At 52.4% G+C, this 18,409-nt stretch overlaps 1 protein-coding gene and 1 long non-coding RNA gene across 9 annotated transcripts in view; both read left to right on the plus strand.

Annotated features, from left to right (window-relative positions):
• The window catches only part of DIP2C (disco interacting protein 2 homolog C), a 416,980-nt gene extending 402,535 nt beyond the window's left edge, over positions 1-14,445 (plus strand). For all 8 annotated transcript variants that reach the window (XM_058682051.1, XM_058682054.1, XM_058682050.1 and 5 more), the window contains 5 exons: positions 1,545-1,602; positions 3,715-3,789; positions 6,520-6,694; positions 8,319-8,442; positions 11,340-14,445. In XM_058682051.1, the coding sequence (XP_058538034.1) occupies positions 1,545-1,602; positions 3,715-3,789; positions 6,520-6,694; positions 8,319-8,442; positions 11,340-11,592 (685 nt within the window). In that variant the 3' untranslated portion in view covers positions 11,593-14,445. The remainder of the gene's footprint in view (positions 1-1,544; positions 1,603-3,714; positions 3,790-6,519; positions 6,695-8,318; positions 8,443-11,339) is intronic.
• A 2,030-nt stretch (positions 14,446-16,475) lies between these two features.
• Positions 16,476-18,409, plus strand: part of LOC131483696 (uncharacterized) — a 40,988-nt gene continuing 39,054 nt past the window's right edge. The window contains exon 1 of the long non-coding RNA XR_009247884.1: positions 16,476-18,112. This is a non-coding gene — a long non-coding RNA (uncharacterized LOC131483696). The remainder of the gene's footprint in view (positions 18,113-18,409) is intronic.

Genomic DNA, 18,409 nt, shown 5'->3' on the forward strand with positions numbered 1-18,409 from the left:
GGCAGCAGCCCTGCTTGCGCGGAGACCGGGCTGTGTGGTGGTGGGACCTCATGCCAAGCCCACCCCCTCTGGGCCCCTGCTCCTTTATTCTGTCTTTCCCCAGCCACACGACTCACAATTTCCCACCCAGGTCAGCCTCCTGTCCCTGCACCTTTCTCCGTCTGTAGCTCGTTGCTGACATCCAGAAGCCACAGTTGTGCGGCCAGCCACTGGACACAGGCGTGTTCACGTCACCTGACCATTCAGACGAGCTTGGCTTTAGTTGAGGGTAGCGGTCCCAGCCTCCTGACCCGGCCTCTGTGAGCACAATGCCGCCTGGGTCCTGAGAGCATTTGTCGCTTACAGTTCTGTCGATGCATCGGGTAATTTATCTTGGATGCTTCATGTCATTAAGCCTGTTGGCATGTTCTAGAACCGTTGCAGCGGTGTGTAAGATCTGGGCTGCTTTCCTTGGATAGCCCTCATTTGCTGTCGTCAGCATCAAAGCCTTTCCCAAGACCAGCACCAGAGATCTTAGTGGCTGTCGTCCAACCCGAACTGGGGATGGTGAGCTCTTGCACATCATCGCGTTGCTGCCGCCACCGGTCAGGTGCTCTCCCTCCCGGCCCCGCCCCTGACCACCCTCCCACCCCCGTGGCATCCCACTTGCACGTGCCGCAAAGGCCGGCTGTGAGGGGGCCTCATGCGCCCCCACACTGTGACCAGGGGTCCCCTCTGAGGCCTCCTGCCCCTCTCCCCTGTCCCCTCCCGTCTCCAGAGCACGCGCCAGTCAGCAGGAGGATGGCTGTGACCACGCAGAGGGTGGCTCAGGGTTGGTGAGCATCCCTCCTCCATGGACACAGAGACACAGCCTCCAGCACCCCTCACTGCTGTGCCCCGAATATCCCTAGTATCAAGCATGGCACCCTGTAAACAAAAAGTGCCCCCTAGGCGAAGGAACAGCATCCCAGTCTTGTACCATGGCAGAAAGAACACCGCGGGGGTTTAGCCAGCTGTGGTTGTGACCAGCACCAATGTCATCCACGGTTCTTAAGATTAAACCACCATGAAGTATTTTTTAGTGGAAAAGAGTTTCTTTTCTAAAAGGTTTTGCCATCTAAATTGGCCAGTCCTCGTGGGGGTCAGATGCACCTGGTTCAGAAGGTAGATTCTGTGCTCTGCGGACCTGGGCCACTATCCCCGTGGCCGGCAGCTCATTGGCGCTCCAGTCTAACCCGTACGCCTTTCCTTTTCTGCAAGTGCTGAGTTGAGTCCTGGTTCCTGTCAAGGCAGAATCATTTTCCCGGTGGTCATGCATGATTGGCGAACGGGACTTTGCCTCTGTTCTCTGTGGCCCCTCCTGTGTCTCTCTCCGTGTTCCTGCTGGAGCACAGCTACTGTCCGCTGTGGGATCACTTTTTCCTTGGACATCTAAACAGTGCATTGCATTGGACAGTGCTCCCCAGCAGCCTGACCAGCACTGACCAGGCAGGTGCTAAGTATGGAGGAAGGGAACCACAGGCTCAAGAACACGGCCAAGTCATACCTTCTCTTTCTCTTTGTAGAGTGCGTTTAGTGGAAAGAGGCTCTCCTCACAGCTTGCCCCTGATGGAATCAGGAAAAGTAAGTATTGAAGGAAGAAAGATGTATTTCTCCATAAACCTGAGTCTTAGCGTATGAGCTTTGACATTTTAAGAAATGTATTTTTTAGAATATTTTTAACAATAGGTTTGGCCATGAGTACAGAAACTCAAAACAACAGTATTTTAAACAAGTTGGGTTTTTCTTCTCTTTCACAAAAAAGAAATGAAACCTCCAGGGGCTCCAGCACTTTCTGTCTTGTTCTACTTTGCATGGATTCTGTTCCTAAGAGTACCTCAGGGTCAAAAGTGGCTGCTCTAGCTCCAGCTATTGTTTTCACATTCTGGCCAACCGGAGAAGAAACAGAAAAAGGAGGAAAGGAAAGATGCAGGTGAAGTTTTCTGAGTTGCCTTGTGCACGCTTAAGTACCGCCACCCGAAGTCCGGTCACACGGTCACACTGGCTGAAGGAAAAGTTAGAAACCTTATATTGGTTCTGAGTGTGCATGGGCCTCGCTATAAACCCAGGTATCGGTTGCTGTGAAAGCAGGCAAGGAAGGGTTATGGTGGGGTGGGGGGAGGAGTAGTTCCTGCCACAGGGGTTATGTTTTGTTTGTTTGTTTGTCTTTTTTTTGTTTTTTTTTTTTTTTTACAAGTTGAGGGTGAGAAGTATATTTACACCAAAGCGAAGATTTCTTTTTTCATTTTTGGCCCCGGTTGTCCTATCTCTTCTCCACTTGACATAATTCCAGAAGCATCTTATGTCAGTTCTGGATCCTTTATCGTCTGTGTCAGTGTGAGCGCCAGTGAGAATTCTTGCTGCTAAGTTGGTTCTCATGGTAGGACCCTGTGCTTACCTGCCCTAACTCAGCCTTGAGCGAGACAGAGACCAGAGCCACCGTGTCACGCTTCAGACTAGGGGACAGGACACCCGTTCCAAGAGCTCTTACTGAAGCTCAACCCTACAAGGTCCGATTAACTGAACCCACACGGGCTTCATTCCAAATTTGCAGAATCAGCTTTTGCTTCCAGATGCATGTGGTTTCAGTGAAATTCAAAACGCTTCTAAGCCCAACTTCCATTATGAAGGAGATCGTCAGGGCTCCCGGGTGGCTCAGTTGCTTGAGCGTCCGGCTTCGGCTCAGGTCACGATCTCGCGGTCTGTGAGTTCGAGCCCCGCGTGGGGCTCTGTGCCGACAGCTCGGAGCCTGGAGCCTGTTTCGGATTCTGTGTCTCCCTGTCTCTCTGCTCCTCACCCCCTCATGCTCTGTCTCCTCTCTCTCTCTCTCTCTCAAAAATAAATAAACATGGAAAAACATGGAAAAAAAGGAGATGGTTGCTACGAATATTACGATAAAAGACAGTGACAGGCAGGGGAACGTTGGAAGCATGATTGAGGAAAGAGAGGGCTGTCCAGGCTCTCTGGTCAGAACACGCCTGACAGCACGGCAGGGGCCACCACCCTGCTCCCTTCCACCACACCTGCCTCACTTTTCGGTCCACACTCATCTCCGAAACCTTGATCCACGAGTGACTTCCTTATTTCAGCACCGACTGCAAACCTCCCCCTTCATCCACATTCACGCGCCATGATGTCAGGCACGATACTAAACACAACTGAAAAGTTAATTGAAATGTCTGAAAATTCCTATTTTTCATGCATCATGCTGAGTTAAGTTGTATCAGTCATCATGTTTCTATCCACATTCTTAATGTTTTTAAGTGTTTACACTTATTATTAAGAGACAGCAAGTGGGAGAGGGTCAGAGAGAGACAGAGACAGAGAGAGAATCCCAAGCAGGCTTCTCGCTGTCTGCGCAGAGCCTGATGCAGGGCTCAATCCCAGGAACCATGGGATGAACTGAGCCAAAACCAAGAGTGGATGCTTAACCAACTGAGCCACCCAGGTGTCCCCAGATTCTTAACGTGAAGATCACTTTAATACAGGCACTATCATTGTAGTAATAATTACAGTAAGATGCGGTTGTCATGCAGTAATTATGTTATGGTATGTAATTTTGACTTAAGGCCATACCACTTTCTAGACAGTTTTAGAAAGGAAAACAGGCATGTGGCATAAAGGCCACAGCAAGGTTGATTAGTGTGGCATCTGCCTGTCTGTCCACTGACCAGAACGTTCTCCTCTGCCACATAGATCCTCCCGGGGGTTCGGATCATAATTGCCAATCCAGAAACAAAAGGACCGTTGGGCGACTCCCACCTGGGTGAGGTGAGTTCTGGGGTGTCCGCCCGGGGGAGGCGAGCTGCGGGGCGTGCTCAGAGATGGAGCCTCTGAGACCAAATGACTGCCCTGCTGGACGCGCCGGGTCGTCCTCAACACCTGGAAGCACTGCTAAGCCTCAAGTCACCACTCACTGGCTGGGAAGGAACCTGAAATAAGCTTTACCGCTGGAACGAGTCACCAAAGTTCAGGGTTGCAAAGCAGATTTCCGTGAGCAAGTGTGAATGGCCCTCTCCAAAGCATTTAGGGCAGAGGATAGTGAACATACGTGGACTGAGTTTCCTTACGTCCTAGCTCTTGCCTTTCCCACACGCTTGCTGACTTAGTGCTGAGAAGCGCATCTGGACAGCCATGGAGAACATACCCAGGGCACAAGGCCACAGCCTAGAACCATGGAGTGTCAGTAAATGGTCGCAGTTCAGGGAATGACAGGCATTTCCTCTGTCAGAAAGTCAACAGTGGCCTTGACCCATTCGCTCGTATTTAGGAGGAAACCCACGCTGGTTGACCCCCCTTCCTGCTGCCCTAGATCACCCCCTCCCCCACTCAGCCAGTGGGAGGGACATCAGAAAGGGGCACGGTGCACTTACCTTCCCTCCTGTTCTCGGCAAGGCCGAGCCCCTCACGGGCACTGGGTCTAATGCCCACGTCCTTGCTGCCGTGTCACCTGCCCCACATGGTCAGCTTCCCTCCTCACAGAGGTTCCCCAGCTGCCCACAGACCTGCTGCCGTCGCTAACAGCTTATTGAAAACACCACTGCTCAACAAACAGACTCTTTTGTTTTTAAGTTTATTTATTTGAGAGTGTGAGTGAGGGGAGGGGCAGAGAGAGAGGGAGAGAGAATCTCAATCAGGCTTCATGCTGACAGCACAGAGCCTGATGCGGGTCTCGACCCCACAAAACTGCAAGATCACGACCTGAGCTGAAACCAAGCATAGGATGCTTAGGCAACTGCGGGTGTTAAGCCTGGTGAGCCACACGGGCTCCCGTCTAGGAACATATTTAAAGGAGATTCCTAAGTAAGACCTGTACAGTATTTTATCCCCTCAGTTCTGATCTTCACACGTGATTGAGAGAGTCCCACGAAGGGCTAAGCAGCAGCCCAACCAGAAAAGGCATTTGGGATGTGAGCAGTGGCCAGGACTCACCACCGTCGTTTCTTCAGCCACCCGTGATGTGTGCTTGCGCCACTGCGCTGGGGCACCAGGAAGAGGGGTGCAGCGGCTTTGTTTACTTGAAGGACCGTTGATACACACAGTGTCGTGTCAGCGTCAGGTGCACAGCACAGTGATGTGACTCTTGACCAGGACAAGTGTGGTCACCACACAACATGATGACGATTCCATTGCCTACATTCCCTGTGCTGCGTTTTTGATCCCCGAGATTTGTTGACTTTACACCTGGAGGTTTTTACCTCTCAATCCCCTCCCCCCACTTAGCCCCTGCCCACTGCCTCCCCTCTGGCACCACAGTCTATACTCTGTACTTACGAGTCTGTTTTGGGGCCCCTGGGGGCTCAGCCAGTCAAGCGTCCGACTCTTGGTTTCGACTCAGGTCACGATCTCACGGTTGGTGGGTTCGAGCCCCACATCAGCAAGGAGCCTGCTTGAGATTCTCCCTCTTCCTCTCTCTCTGCCCCTCTACCACTCTCTCTGTGTCTCTCAAAATAAATAAACTTCAATCAGTCAGTCAATTCCTAGGAATGAAACTGGGAAGGACAGTGTGCTGTCCTGGGTGCCTGGAGAGGGTGCCAGCCTGTGCTCCTGTCTAGCCAGTGGCCTCGGCTCCAGCCGGGCATCAGAGCCCACTTCACTCTGGTTTTCTGAACAGGAGCGTGTCTTCACAAGGAAATTTTGTGTCTGAGAAGAAGGAACAAGTTTCATTGCCCTTATACGATGGCGTCGCTTTTTTCTTTACTCTGGGGTTGGGTTTGTTCAGCGTACTGACTGGGTGGCTGTGGATGTGCCCACAGTGTCTGAGAGCCACGGGACAGTGCAGACAAGGTGGACTGTCGCTCACTCGTCCATTTTTCAGTGTAATAAAATAATGAAAACAACCCAGCTCAGAACGTCTTTACTGTAAACACTGTGTAGTCCAGAAGACCCTGACTTCTGGTTCTTTTCTCTGCAGAGACAGAATTGCATGCAGTTTTATGCATGTTTCAGGGACTTAATTGGCTTAACCTCGAGTCTTTTCCATGGCTCTGCATGACTCACATGGTCACACTTTGAGTCAAAATGTTGCTCTTTCTCATTTGCCCAAGTGTCACACACACAGGCTGTTTTGTTTCTTGATATTACACACCTTTCCTTCTTTGAGTCGGTTTTGGTTTCTGCTGTTGTGTTGGAATAGGTTCCCAAAAGTGTGCAAACCACGTGAAAGGGAAAAATACATCATAAAAGTTTTCAACATTTTTCCAAATTGCTTTTTAGAAACAATCATTATATTTGAATAAGTGCAAGGAAACTGGTTAGTACAACATCGTTCACTTGATGTGCCTCCTTTCAAACCCTTCCTGTTCTGACGAGCTTCTCCATAGGTGGACAGCTTGGTGGTTTGCTTCGCGCCTCTGTGTTCCCCCCAGAAGCCTGCGTGAGACTCACGTGGCCTCGTTCGTGCCTTGAGGGCACCTTGATCAGCTGCTGCTTTGCGCACGTAGTTTCTTCCCCAGGGATGTTCCCAGGTGAACTCACCCAATTCTGTTGCTTCCTGAACAGATCTGGGTTCACAGTGCCCACAACGCCAGTGGCTACTTCACCATTTATGGAGACGAGTCCCTCCAGTCAGACCACTTCAACTCGAGGTTAAGTTTCGGAGACACGCAGACGGTCTGGGCGCGGACGGGCTATTTGGGGTTCCTGCGGAGGACGGAGCTCACAGACGCAAACGGAGGTAAGAGCCCAGGCAGGTGGGTCGAGAAGCCAGGTCCCCAGGCCCTGAGAACTTGTGTGGGTTTGGGACCCCAGCCCCAGGAGCTCCTCGCACATGCTGGCTACAAATCAGCCAAGAAGCAGCTGAGTATGGAAGAGAGGATGGCGGGTGTGAGAGTGTCCACGCTGAAGCCGCGCGTCGTGTCCTGTGAGCTCTCACAGGAGCCAGAGTGTGCCCTGCCCGTGACACCGCGCCCCTAAGTGCAGTGGACAGAGCCCCCGCCCCTCCTGCAGCCGCCCAGTCCCAACGAGGCCCGCCCGCAACCACAGCTGGGCGGTGGCGGCAGGACTTGACGCAGTGTGGCCTGTCAGGAAGGAGAGGTAGCCAGACGCTCAGGCCTTGGTCGCATGGAGGCTGCTGCTCCCGCCTCTGAGGGCGGCTGGTGCCAGGCAGGGAAGTTACGAAAGATGAAAATGTAAAGTCCTACTTGCTATTAAGGTCTCAGCTACCAGTCCTACTCAAAACAGAGGCAGGACTCCGTTATTTCAAAGGATGGGAGCAGAGATTTCTTGGTGAGATCCTGTCAGACCCCAGCCCCAGGAGGTGACTTTCAAGAAGGCTTCCAGACACAGCTGCATGGCGGGAGCTCTATGAGCCTGGCTGAACTGGCATGAATTTAGGGGGAAAGCAAAGCACAAAAATATTTTGGCATCGTGTTTGTATCATGTTTGCAATTTGGGAAAACCATAGGCTATTTTATTGGAGGGTATTATCTGGGATTCCCAGGACCTCCTCAGGAGGTGGGATAGGTCCCACCCTGTGGCATTTGGGTCGGGGGTGCTGGGACAGCGCTGTTGTCCTCAGCTCTGTGACCGCCCCCCCCCCAAAAGACTGGAGTCCCTGCTGTAGTAATAGTTAGAGGCCAGCAAATAAATGTCCTCATCTCATTTGACTTAAAACTGGAAAAGACTTCTTTTCTGGTATTCTGTATGTCGATCGCTTCTTTCAAATACTCTCAGATATACTTACCACCCTAAAGATTGAGGGTGTCTCCTTGCTTTTAAGGAAAGACGGACTGACCTCATGTTGCCACTGTCCGAGGTTTGCATGAGTGAGAAGATGTTTCACGGTTACATGAGCTAAGGAAATCTTTGTTTATGAGCATTATCAGAAACTCTGCTTTTTTTCCTACTGAGAGGTAGAATGAGTTTAGACCTCATGTGATGACGTCAGAGGGAACCAGGTTTAATTGTGGCTCTGCTGCTGCACCCTGACCCTAGGGCTGTGGGAGAGCACTCTGAGGGTTGGGGCATGTCTGCCGGCCCCACTGGGGCTGAGGGCTGCAAGGAACGTGGGCTGGCCTGCTGCAGGTGCACAGAAGCTGGTCCGAGAACGCACTCTACTCCGTGGTGTTGAGGTGCGGAGCGATGTTACAGGTGTGAGAGCAGCCCTCCCAGGAGACTGCATGCTGGCCCGGCCATTTCCTTGGGAGCACAGCGACCCTGGTAGAAAGGAGCTTGCTACCCTCGCTCAGTGGCCCCACTCCTTTGCATCTCGCAGTCAGGAGTAGTTTTAGACTTTTGTTTTTAAGCAGCTCTAGCACCCTTGTGGCGAAGTTCACACACGTTTTCCGTTCCCTACACAGAGCGCCACGATGCCCTGTATGTGGTGGGGGCTCTGGATGAGGCAATGGAGCTGCGGGGGATGAGGTATCACCCGATAGACATCGAGACCTCAGTCATCAGAGCCCATAAAAGCGTCACAGAATGGTGAGTAGTGGGCGGGTGTGTGCGCAGTGGCACGGGACAGAGACTGTGTGGCATTGGGAATGGACGGGGGGCCTGTGCAGGAGAGCCTCGGCTTTGGATTGTAGACCTTTACCTTCGGGGCTGATAACTTAGCCGCAAAAGGGCACGCTTGGCGTAGAGTCCACAGATTGTGTGTTTTCCTGAGAACAATGCGCCTGGAGAGCGAGTCCCGGAAATTGTCACTTACTTGCATTGGGTCTGCGAGAGGGTCACATGGGGAAAACAGACTGCACACAGGCGCACGAGCAGGCACTTCAGAGTGAGGGTCCTTCACAGGCCGTAAGGCTCAGACGGGAGGCAGTTACACCAGATGCCCTCCGGCAGGCCGGGGGCCCCGGGCCCTGTCCTCCTGGAGCTGGGCTCCCTCCCTCCCTGGTCCATTTGGTTGGCGGTGTTGACGGTGGCCCACGGTGCCTGGGGCTGGCCTGGAGGCGGCAGCGTGGAGCCCTTCCTCAAGCTCACAGAGCGCCTTCACGTGGTGTTTAAGAGTGAAAAGTGGCTCAGCACCAGTAGCTGTAGGTTTGTGCGTTTGGTGGGTCCTGGAGCCAGCAGAGGCCTGACGAAGCTGCTCTCGAACCCAAAAGGAGGCACGTTCCGAACTGTCTTGTGAGCAGTTTTTCCTCGTGGGTAGATTGGCCTGAGATCGTTCATTGAGTCCTGTGAGCGGATTGCAGGCTGGTTATCTGTTGCCGTTTACTGAACGGGAACACGGAAAGGTTGGCAGGATGGAAGAGATGGGAGGGCCATCACTCCCCGCACGGTCCTGTGCTTCAGACTTGGACGCATGCCTGCTCTCCCTGAATCTGCGGAAGCTGCCTGTCCGCTTGCGTGTAGACAGGAGACGGAAGCCCTAGAAAGACCCCGGCCCAGAAATGGCACCGGGCCACACCCCGGTTACAGCCTTCCAGCTCTGTGTCTGTGAGAAAATACTTCAGACTGGTTTGCACCGCCTCCCTCTAGCGTTTTCTGTGTAGTTGCAAAGGGCTGTCTGCCCCTCACAGGTCTGTGGCAGGTGCTCCTTGCTGCCCCTTGTGAGTTTCTGTTCCAGGGTTCAGGGTTTTGTTCTAAGCACTGCTGTTGCCACCTGCTGTGTGGCCTCACCAGAGGTGTGTCAGGCCTCGTGCTCCGCTCTGTTCACGTGTGCACCAGAAAGGACAGCGGCTTGATTGTGCTGGGCTTCGTCCGCCGGCAACCGCCCAGTGCAGCCTACTATGTCGTTCTTGCTCCTTCTTCCTTTCCTCACCGGGCCTGTGCTGCTCCGCCCGTGGGCCCTGTCAGGTATCTTGGACCAAGGCCGACACGTGTGTCACTCGATGTGACTGTGCACAGCGGCACCGTCCCGCTAGCCACATCTTTCCCTTCTCATCCGTCGTCTCCAGAGGTTGACATCTCTGGGCCTAGGAAAGCTCTGATGGAAGGAGAGAGATGTTGGCCCGCCCACAGCTTCCTGGCAAAGCCCTCCCCCATCCAATACAGAAATCCAGCCTGGTTCCTAATACTGTGTCCTCAGTGTCAAATGCTATAATTAAATTATGCCCAAAGTGGCTACTATGTGTATCTGACCTGTGATATCACAAACTCAGATGGGCTCACTCGGGCCATGCAGAGCAATATTTTAGAGTCACAAAGACTCCCAGCACATCTTGGGAACAGACCTCAGCAGGACTGTTTCCTTGGGTACACGCGCTTATCACCAGGCCAAACCCAGAAGCAGTAATCTGTCGAACACATTCTCTGCTCTTTCCTTCCACATTAATATATTTACTGGTCATTCTGAACAAGATGTGTGGAGTTTTTATTTTCTGAATAAATGTGTTCTGAAGCTATTAGAAAACATAGTGAGTTTCCCAAACACTTGCTGCCCCATAGAACCTCTGTGCATCTGGCTGCAGAAGCAGATACCAGCAGCCTCCTGCAGGCCCCTGGAGCCTGGCCTCCTCCTGCACACAGCCCCTTCGCCCTGGGAGCCTTCTGACCTCCGCGGCCAGTGGAGCGTGTGCACCAGGAGCAGTGGCCACTAACGCCCTCTTACTACCACTTTCTAACGACCAACCGTAAAAGTTCAGGTGGCTGGCATTGTAAAGCAGCACCAAGCTTTGGCTTCCACAGACTGGCCGGACCAAATGCTCTGGGTGACCTTCCATTGAAAGATCCCAAATAGAATACTTCTGGGTCCATCTGTGATGTTCTTAAGGGAATTGTTCCCCATACAGGTCACCTCTTGCTGTGTTAGACTCACCCCAGACTCAGTACTAGAAACAGTTACTGTGCCCCCGTGTGTGCAGTTGCCCACTGGGTTAGCCGGCCCCAGTGTGACGGGACCCGTGGTCAGCTGCACACAAAGCTGGCGGTTCTTCTCCATGCTGCTCGTGCTCCCTCAGTGCCCCCTCCCTCTGTGGCACAGGCAGGGCAGGACCAGCCCCAAAGCCCCAGCTGTTCTCCAGCCTCTGCTGACTTACCCCTGGCCTCATCGCATACCAGCCCCAGGCCCGGGGGGGGGGGGGGGGGACAAAGGCTTCACCTTAGGGGCACAGCGCACAGGTGGTGGGGCTCCTGTGCTACCCGACCGCGGCGTGTCCCTCGGCAGTGGCTGAGGGCAGAGGGCAGGGCCGCTGTCAGGGTGATGCCTAGCACAGAGATCACGTGCACGCGCAGCAGCCACCATGAGTGCCGCCGTTAGAAAACGCCAGCGACAGGCTTGTGTGCGGCACTTAATGAGCTGACGGCCGTGGGCTCAGAGAGATGGTCAGCGCACAGGCACATCCAAAAAGAGCCAGATGGATGGGACTTGTTGACAAGAAAGCGTAGTTGTTCAAGAAAAACCTCGCTGTATAGTGATGATTTTCTCTCTCTTCCAGCGCTGTGTTCACCTGGACAAATTTGCTGGTGGTGGTGGTTGAGCTTGATGGGTCAGAGCAAGAAGCCTTGGACCTGGTCCCCTTGGTGACCAATGTGGTCCTGGAGGAGCACTACCTGGTGGTGGGGGTGGTGGTTGTGGTGGACATCGGTGTGATCCCCATCAACTCCCGGGGAGAGAAGCAGCGCATGCACCTGCGTGATGGGTTTTTGGCTGACCAGCTGGACCCCATCTATGTGGCCTACAACATGTAGTCTCGTCTCTGGCTCCCATGGACCTTTCCAGGGAAGGAAACGTTTTTCTCAGCGTCACTGAAGTTTGCAGACACGAGGGCAACATTCGCTGGGATGGAGCCCTTGGTCACGCCTCAGCGAGACTCCACAGCAGTCCTGGTTGGCATGGGGGTGAAATGTGAAATGTGAATTTACCACTGCAGTTTGCTCAGAAGGACTTTGGATTACTGCCTTCAGTTTGTTGGAAAACCCATTTCAAAAACTTTCTTTTCTTTTTTTTTTTTTTTTTAATTATTGGATAAGTGCTTTCTTCGTAAATGTGGTATTTTGTTAAGCCAAAATAGCAATTAAAAAATATTCTGCCCTCAAGATGGGTTCTTTTAAACAATTTATGTAGTGTGACAAAGAATTGTTTTCTCTGTTTAATGTGTCATGAAATCTTAATGACATGGACCTTGTTACTGATTTAAGCCATTGCTAGATCTTATCCTTTTAGGAAAGTTTGTTGAGGTACGAGGAAACCTTCCAAATAGCACCTTCCAATTAGATTTTAGCAGCTTTCTTTGTCAGAAATGTACTGAAGAAACAAAGGCTAGCATACGGCCTTGGAAGTTAGCATAGAGTGAGAAGGAATTATACATAAGGTGTATTTCGGCAACTATCTTGCAGATAACTTTGTACTAAACTAAAAAGATAAAATAAGTTAACTTCTTCATATGTAATTATGTACAAAACGTTTAATTTATTTTGATCTCTTTAGAAGTATAAAAGAGAAAAAACATTCAAGAACATTAAAGTCTTGTAATGTTTGCTAATATAAAAAAGTGTTGTATTATCTTGCGTGGATAGTATCACAACAAATATATATATATGAAATATAAATTCACTAATGAACAAAGGAGATTTTAAAGTTTAAAATGCAGAACCTGTCACTTGCATGGTGTCCCCTCCACTGTACTGTAGATAAAGAGAGATTCTCTCACACCCACTTTGCTGATGTGAGCAATCACAGATTGCCGGTAGCCCGGTCTAAATGTTTCTTCTAGAACCAGAGACCAGCAAGTGAAATTATTGCCATCTCAGAGATGGGGAAGGAATTTGAGGCTAAATGTGCACTATCTTTCCTTTGCTGTGGGGGCAACAGCGAACGGTGTGCCAGCATGTGCTTAGTACGCGGAGCGGGCATTAGGGAAGGCAGGTGTGTGTGGCACTGTTCTCTTAGCTGCAAGAATTCGCTGCACAATGTTCTTCATCATTTTTGTTAGTGTCACCCCTTTTGGTCCTTGGTACGAAAAGGAATGATATTCTGTGGTCATCTGCACTGGGTTGTGTCGATTCCCCTCAGATGGCCACTGTATGGAGTGGACAGAGCGTCCAGAACAGCTTTAAGGGAAAAGACTCACCTAGGAGATCGTCTCCTCGGCCAGCTCTCTGGGGTTCCCTGCCCCGGCGTGAGCAAAACCCACAGGGAACTCGCATGAGCTGCCCCCGGACTCCTAACAGAGCCACTGGCTGGAGCAAGAAAGCCTCACAGCTGCCTTCATCTCGCCACCTGTGGATAACACGTTTCTGATTTCCGTCTCTTGCTGCTGCTGCCGCCGCCGCCGCTGCCTCACACGCCTTCCAATTTTCATGTCTCACCTGTACACTCCTTGATTGAATTGGCCCATCTGTGTCCAGCCAAGAAGAGGTATCAGCTGTCCAAGCGTGATCTTTCTCATAACTGCCCCAATATGACCCCGCAGTGGCTCTCGTTGCTAGAAATGCATGACCAAGATTGTTGCTGGGCAAACTTTAGATTCTCTTTTCGTTATATTGTAGGCAATGTCTTCATCTGCCTTTGCTATATGCGCCAGCAGTAGGCCCTTTGCTAAAAGAGAGTTTTGTTTGACTTCCGAGATCCAAGGCTACTTGTTTTCTTAAAATTTTAAGTGGCATTTTTAAAACTTTGTCTGCATGTGGGGTGCATCCTTCCATCTCCACAAATTAGTTGATTTTTAAAATATTATTTGACTTCATTGCTGTGTGAATATTTCTACACGCTTCAGATACACATTCCTACAGTCTTCTGCTTCCTACGAGGGGCGGGGGGAATCCCCACCACACACGGAAAAAAGACATTTTCTTACACATACCAACCTTGTTTAAGGGGAAGGATGGTTTAAGGCTTCAGATCATGTACTGATTAGGAAACACAGTTGCAGGATAACTTGTGAGGTCTAGCTGATGTCGGAAGCAAACAAATCAGGTGTCACTTCCAGTAGGACCTTCACATGCAAGGCGGTGCGGTTGTGAACATGGTTAGTGACGTCCTATCATCTCTCATGTTAGAGTTGAGGTCAAAGGGTTGGGGGCTGGGATCAAAGGTCATTTGTGCAAGAAAAAGGAAAGGAAACCCGTTTCAGCAATAAAGAAGGATCGTTCTGTATTAGAAATTGTGCTGTAGATAAATCATTCATGAGAATGTAACAATGTTTGTCTTGTGACCTTGTGCTTTTGAAGTCAGACAAAACCGTGTAATCAACTTGCACAAAGAAGGGTACACAATGAACATTGAAACACAGACCTAACCCAACAGGGCGGCTTCCTCATGGTGCTTGTTTATTATATATATTTAATCCTGCTTGACACTTTACCCAAGGGAAACTGTCCCTTTTATCAGTTGAATGTTAGCAGCGTTATTTCATAGAGTGTGGTGACTGGTTAGAGAAATTCATGTACTCAACCAATCACGGTTTCAAACAAAATTTTTATGTGCAAAGGACGGCAACCTTCTCGTATGTTAAACCACCAGTAAGCTTTGTACATCTGTGATAACGCCTGTTTTATATTCAAATGAACAAATAAAAGCTTTTATTTTTGTTGCTCTGAAAATAGCAGTTTCTTAATTGGTCCCCTGGAAAACTGGGACAGGTTCAATCCCAGGAAGGAAGTGACTCCTGCAGGGAAATGGGAAATGTATCTGACTCTGTTTACATAATTTGTTGCATTACTTATTAGTACAGATAATCATACTTTGAACAATGTTTAAATTTTGATGTGGGCATTTATTGCTTAAAAAATTCCTATGGCAACATGTTTTGTGAAATGTTTTTTTTTAATTCTTTTAAATATATCTAAATATATTTGTTCACATTTGCTGGAAGTGTACAGATTCTTGCTAGATTTGGGGGACAAAGAGTAAGCATGAGTCCTGTGTGCAAATACTTTCTGTCAGCTGTATGACAGGGGACCTCTGCATGTCAGGAAGTAGGACCAGCTGACTCTTCCAACCCAAGTTATCTTTGTTCATCTGACGACCAGAAGCTCTTGTCTTTTGCCCAAGATCTGAGAATTCTTTCAGGTTTGTGTCGCAAGGGCAGGGGCAGGCGCACGGACCTTCAGCCTGATGGTTCTCAAGAACTCAGCTGTATACACACCAAAACCAGTAGACCTCAAACGTGCGCCGCGAAGCGCCCGCGGGGCAGCGGCCGCCGTGCCCCGCCGTTCGCCCCTGAGCACCCCTCGCGGGGCAGCGGCCGCCGTGCCCCGCCGTTCGCCCCTGAGCACCCCTGCCTGTGGCGGTGGAGACGCCCCACGCAGGCGCCTCGGACCTCGCGAGCTGGGCGCCCGAGATCCGCTGACAGACACGTGGTCCTGAGGGGCCATGCTTCGGACGGCGCATGCGCAAGTGTGCGTGCGTGCGTGCGTGCGTTCGTCGTGCTTTCGGCTGTGGCGGCCTGCTCCGCGCGTTGCAGCTCCACGGCGGTGGGTTCCTGGACCCGGCCGGCGACAGCCTGGGGCAGCTGGGTCTCGTCCCTGTGCGGTCGTCTGCCCTGCGGCCTCCTGCGCGCGCGGACGGAAGGCCCCCTCACGCGTGCCCCCCGTGTGCGCCCCCGCACCGTAGTAGCGTGTCGGGCCTCTAGACCCAGTGGCGGGGGCGGGGGGGGAGGGGGGTCTGGAGCCACAGGGCGGGACAGAGGTCGGCCGCGTTCCTGACGCTGTCACCGGGGCGTGAGCGTCCTGCGCACCTGCCATCCGGGCTGGCAGTGGCTAGGGGAAGCCTTCGTGGTTTGGCTGTGTCTGCCGCCCCCACGGCATAGATCTCTAGGCACACGACCCCTGCAGGTCAGCCCGTAGGCCTTCCTCCCCTGAGGCTCCGTTCTTGCGCGTGTCGGGACCGATCCCCGAGAGGGAGACCGTGTGTGGCAGGCGGGAAGGTGGGGCACGGCGTGTGGTGTGGCCGGGGGAGATGCGTCCACCGCCCCGAGGACAGCGTGCAGGCCCCGCCTGCACTCCTCCAGGAGCGGGCTGGAGCACTGACCTGGGAGGGAGGAGAGTGAGCAGGAGGAAGGGCCCGCCGGCGCCCAGTGCCGAGAAGGGCGGGGGCGGCAGCTCCGCTGTGCGCACTGCTGTTCCCTGAGCCCGTGTGGACGCGTGTTCTCCGTCTTCACCTGCCCGCTCGCCATGCTGGCTCCGCCGCGGAGCCCCGCACAGAGCGGGCGTTCTGTAAGCGCTGGCCGGACGCAGGACGTCCTGGTGGGGAAGGGTCTGAGGATCCCTGTGCCCGCAGGGCTCGAGCCCGGTGGGAGGCGGACAGCTCGGGAGGCGGTAGGGGCTGCTGGAGGCACGGCGAGAGGTACTTACTTTCGTCCTACACGAGGTGCCAGCGAGTGCTGACAGCCACGCAGGCCTTGTTGCCACACGTGTGCACTGGAATGACCCGCCGTTGGAGCGCAAGTGCCCCTGCCACCTGACCAACGGCTGGAAATACCAGAAAGACGGTGGGGGACAGCCACGGGGAAAGGGGAAGGTGGTGAGAGAGGGGCGGCGCGGTTCTCGAATGAGGGATTGGTTCCCCGGGTAACAGCACGGTAGGGAGCTCTGGCAAGCGGCGGGCGAAGTAGCGTCAGTCATTCGAGAGCGGGCAACACGGATGAGAGCGTGCAGGTGCGGTAAGGGGGCAGGTCGGGGCAGAGGTCAGCGACTGGAGCCCGTTTCCTGCTTAGGCCAGAGCGGAGCCGAGGGGAAATGTTCCCCGTCCTCGCTGCATTGTGAAGGGACTGTGCCGAGAAACACGGGTGGATGGCAGCCCCCGCCGATGCATGCTGGCTGCCCCTTCTGGGGGACGTCAGCAGACCCCGGGTCACTGCCCAGCAGTAGTGTGCCCCTGAAGCCTGAACGTGGATCCAGAGCGGCCCCCAAGGCACCCGGGACCGGCCTGGTCTTGTGCGGTAACCCTTGGTGAGTCCCTGACCCGTGGCTGTGCTTCCTGCGTCCACCAGGTGTCCCTTCGCACACTCACCAGGCAACGGCAGGTGGAACCTGCCCTGGTCACCATCAGACGGCGTTCCATCGAGGACTAAGTTCCTGAAGTCCCCGGCTCTGGTGTGTGGTCAGTGACTAGGGCACAGCAAGCAGTGATTCTCGGGGACAGAGTGTTGTCATCAAGAGGCGCTACCAGGTTCTGAGTGCGTCCGGGGTCTTTGTCACCCAGGCGATGACTTAAGCGGTTGCTAGACTGAAAGTCAGTGGACGTGTGCCACCAGCACTGTGCTTCCTGGAGATGGACAGGCGCCTCTGAAGATGGAGCTGGCGGGCATGGACGGGCTGTAGGGATTCCTTTGGTGACAACCGTTAATCGCTGGCGGGCAGTTATGCCTGAAAAGCTAACAAGGCACAGCGGTTATGCCGCGTCTTGGCCCCAGCTGCAGCCAGGGTTTAACCAGATCTTTGCCAGCCTGCCGTGGAAGGGCCAGGGAGTTAAGTGGTGCGGGCTCTGCCGGCCAGGCGGTTTCTGTCTCAACCGCTCGTTGCTGATGGTGCGACACAAAGGCAGCCCTCAAGTAAGCAGACACAGAAATGTGGGTTTTGTTTCAGTTCCCCATCGTGAAGTACTGTTCCATTGACTTTTCTCAACTATTTAGAAGCTTTGGGTTTAGAAGCTTTGCCATTTTTAGCTTTGGGTCCTACAAATAGCAACCAGATTTGGCCCTGAGGTCATCGTCAGCTGATTCCTGTTCTAAGATGCAAAGTAGTAAGGAAACTTCTGAGAAGTAACTTTTGACTCCGATTTTTCCTTCCACAGGAGTTCGTTTCTGAGTCTGGTAGTTCGGTCTTTAAACAATTTAATGTTCCAACTTCTCTGTTGTTCCCTTATCAATAAATATCTGAGCACCAACCATTTGAAGTTGCAGGGTAAAGCCAAGGAGCCCCATCACTCTCCCAGGTTTGAGGTCTGGCAGAGGCTGAGAGGCAGCTGGTCGGAGACTGAGATGTAGTCTTGGCTGCACACAGAGGGGATCACGTGAGCTTTACTGTCTCCAAAACCAAGGGGTAAGACGAGATGATCGCCAAGGTCTCAGTTGCCCCACGTACACTGTTCTTTAAACTGATTTTCTAGCTGAAATGTGGGCATGAAGTCGAGCACTCATTTAACCTTGTTTCCTTGCCATAAACAGCTAGTTCTTGTAACAAACCTGCGTCCAGACGTGAGAACCCCCCTGGGGAGCTGGACCTGCTCAGAGAGGAAGTGGCTTATTTCTCAAAGTAAACCCAGAAGGTAACTGAAGACATGCTTTGGGTTGTTTGGGGCATTGTTTTTGTTTTTGTGTTTTAGATTTTTTTGTTTTTTCGCTTGTGCAGTGGTTGCACAAGGGTGAATGTGTCAGGTCGATGGGGTCTTGGTGGGTAAAGGAGTCAGGACGAACACGCAGTTGTCACTTTCCCAGTCAACACTCCTCCCTTAACTTAGGAGTAAGGGTGTTGGGGGTCCTGTACCGAACAGAATATTCCAGGGCTCCAATTTCCTAAAATGCAACAAAATCCCCCCAAATGTCAAGATTCTTTTTAAACAGCA

Source organism: Neofelis nebulosa, chromosome 8 (assembly GCF_028018385.1).
Source record: "Neofelis nebulosa isolate mNeoNeb1 chromosome 8, mNeoNeb1.pri, whole genome shotgun sequence".
NCBI lineage: Eukaryota > Metazoa > Chordata > Mammalia > Carnivora > Felidae > Neofelis > Neofelis nebulosa.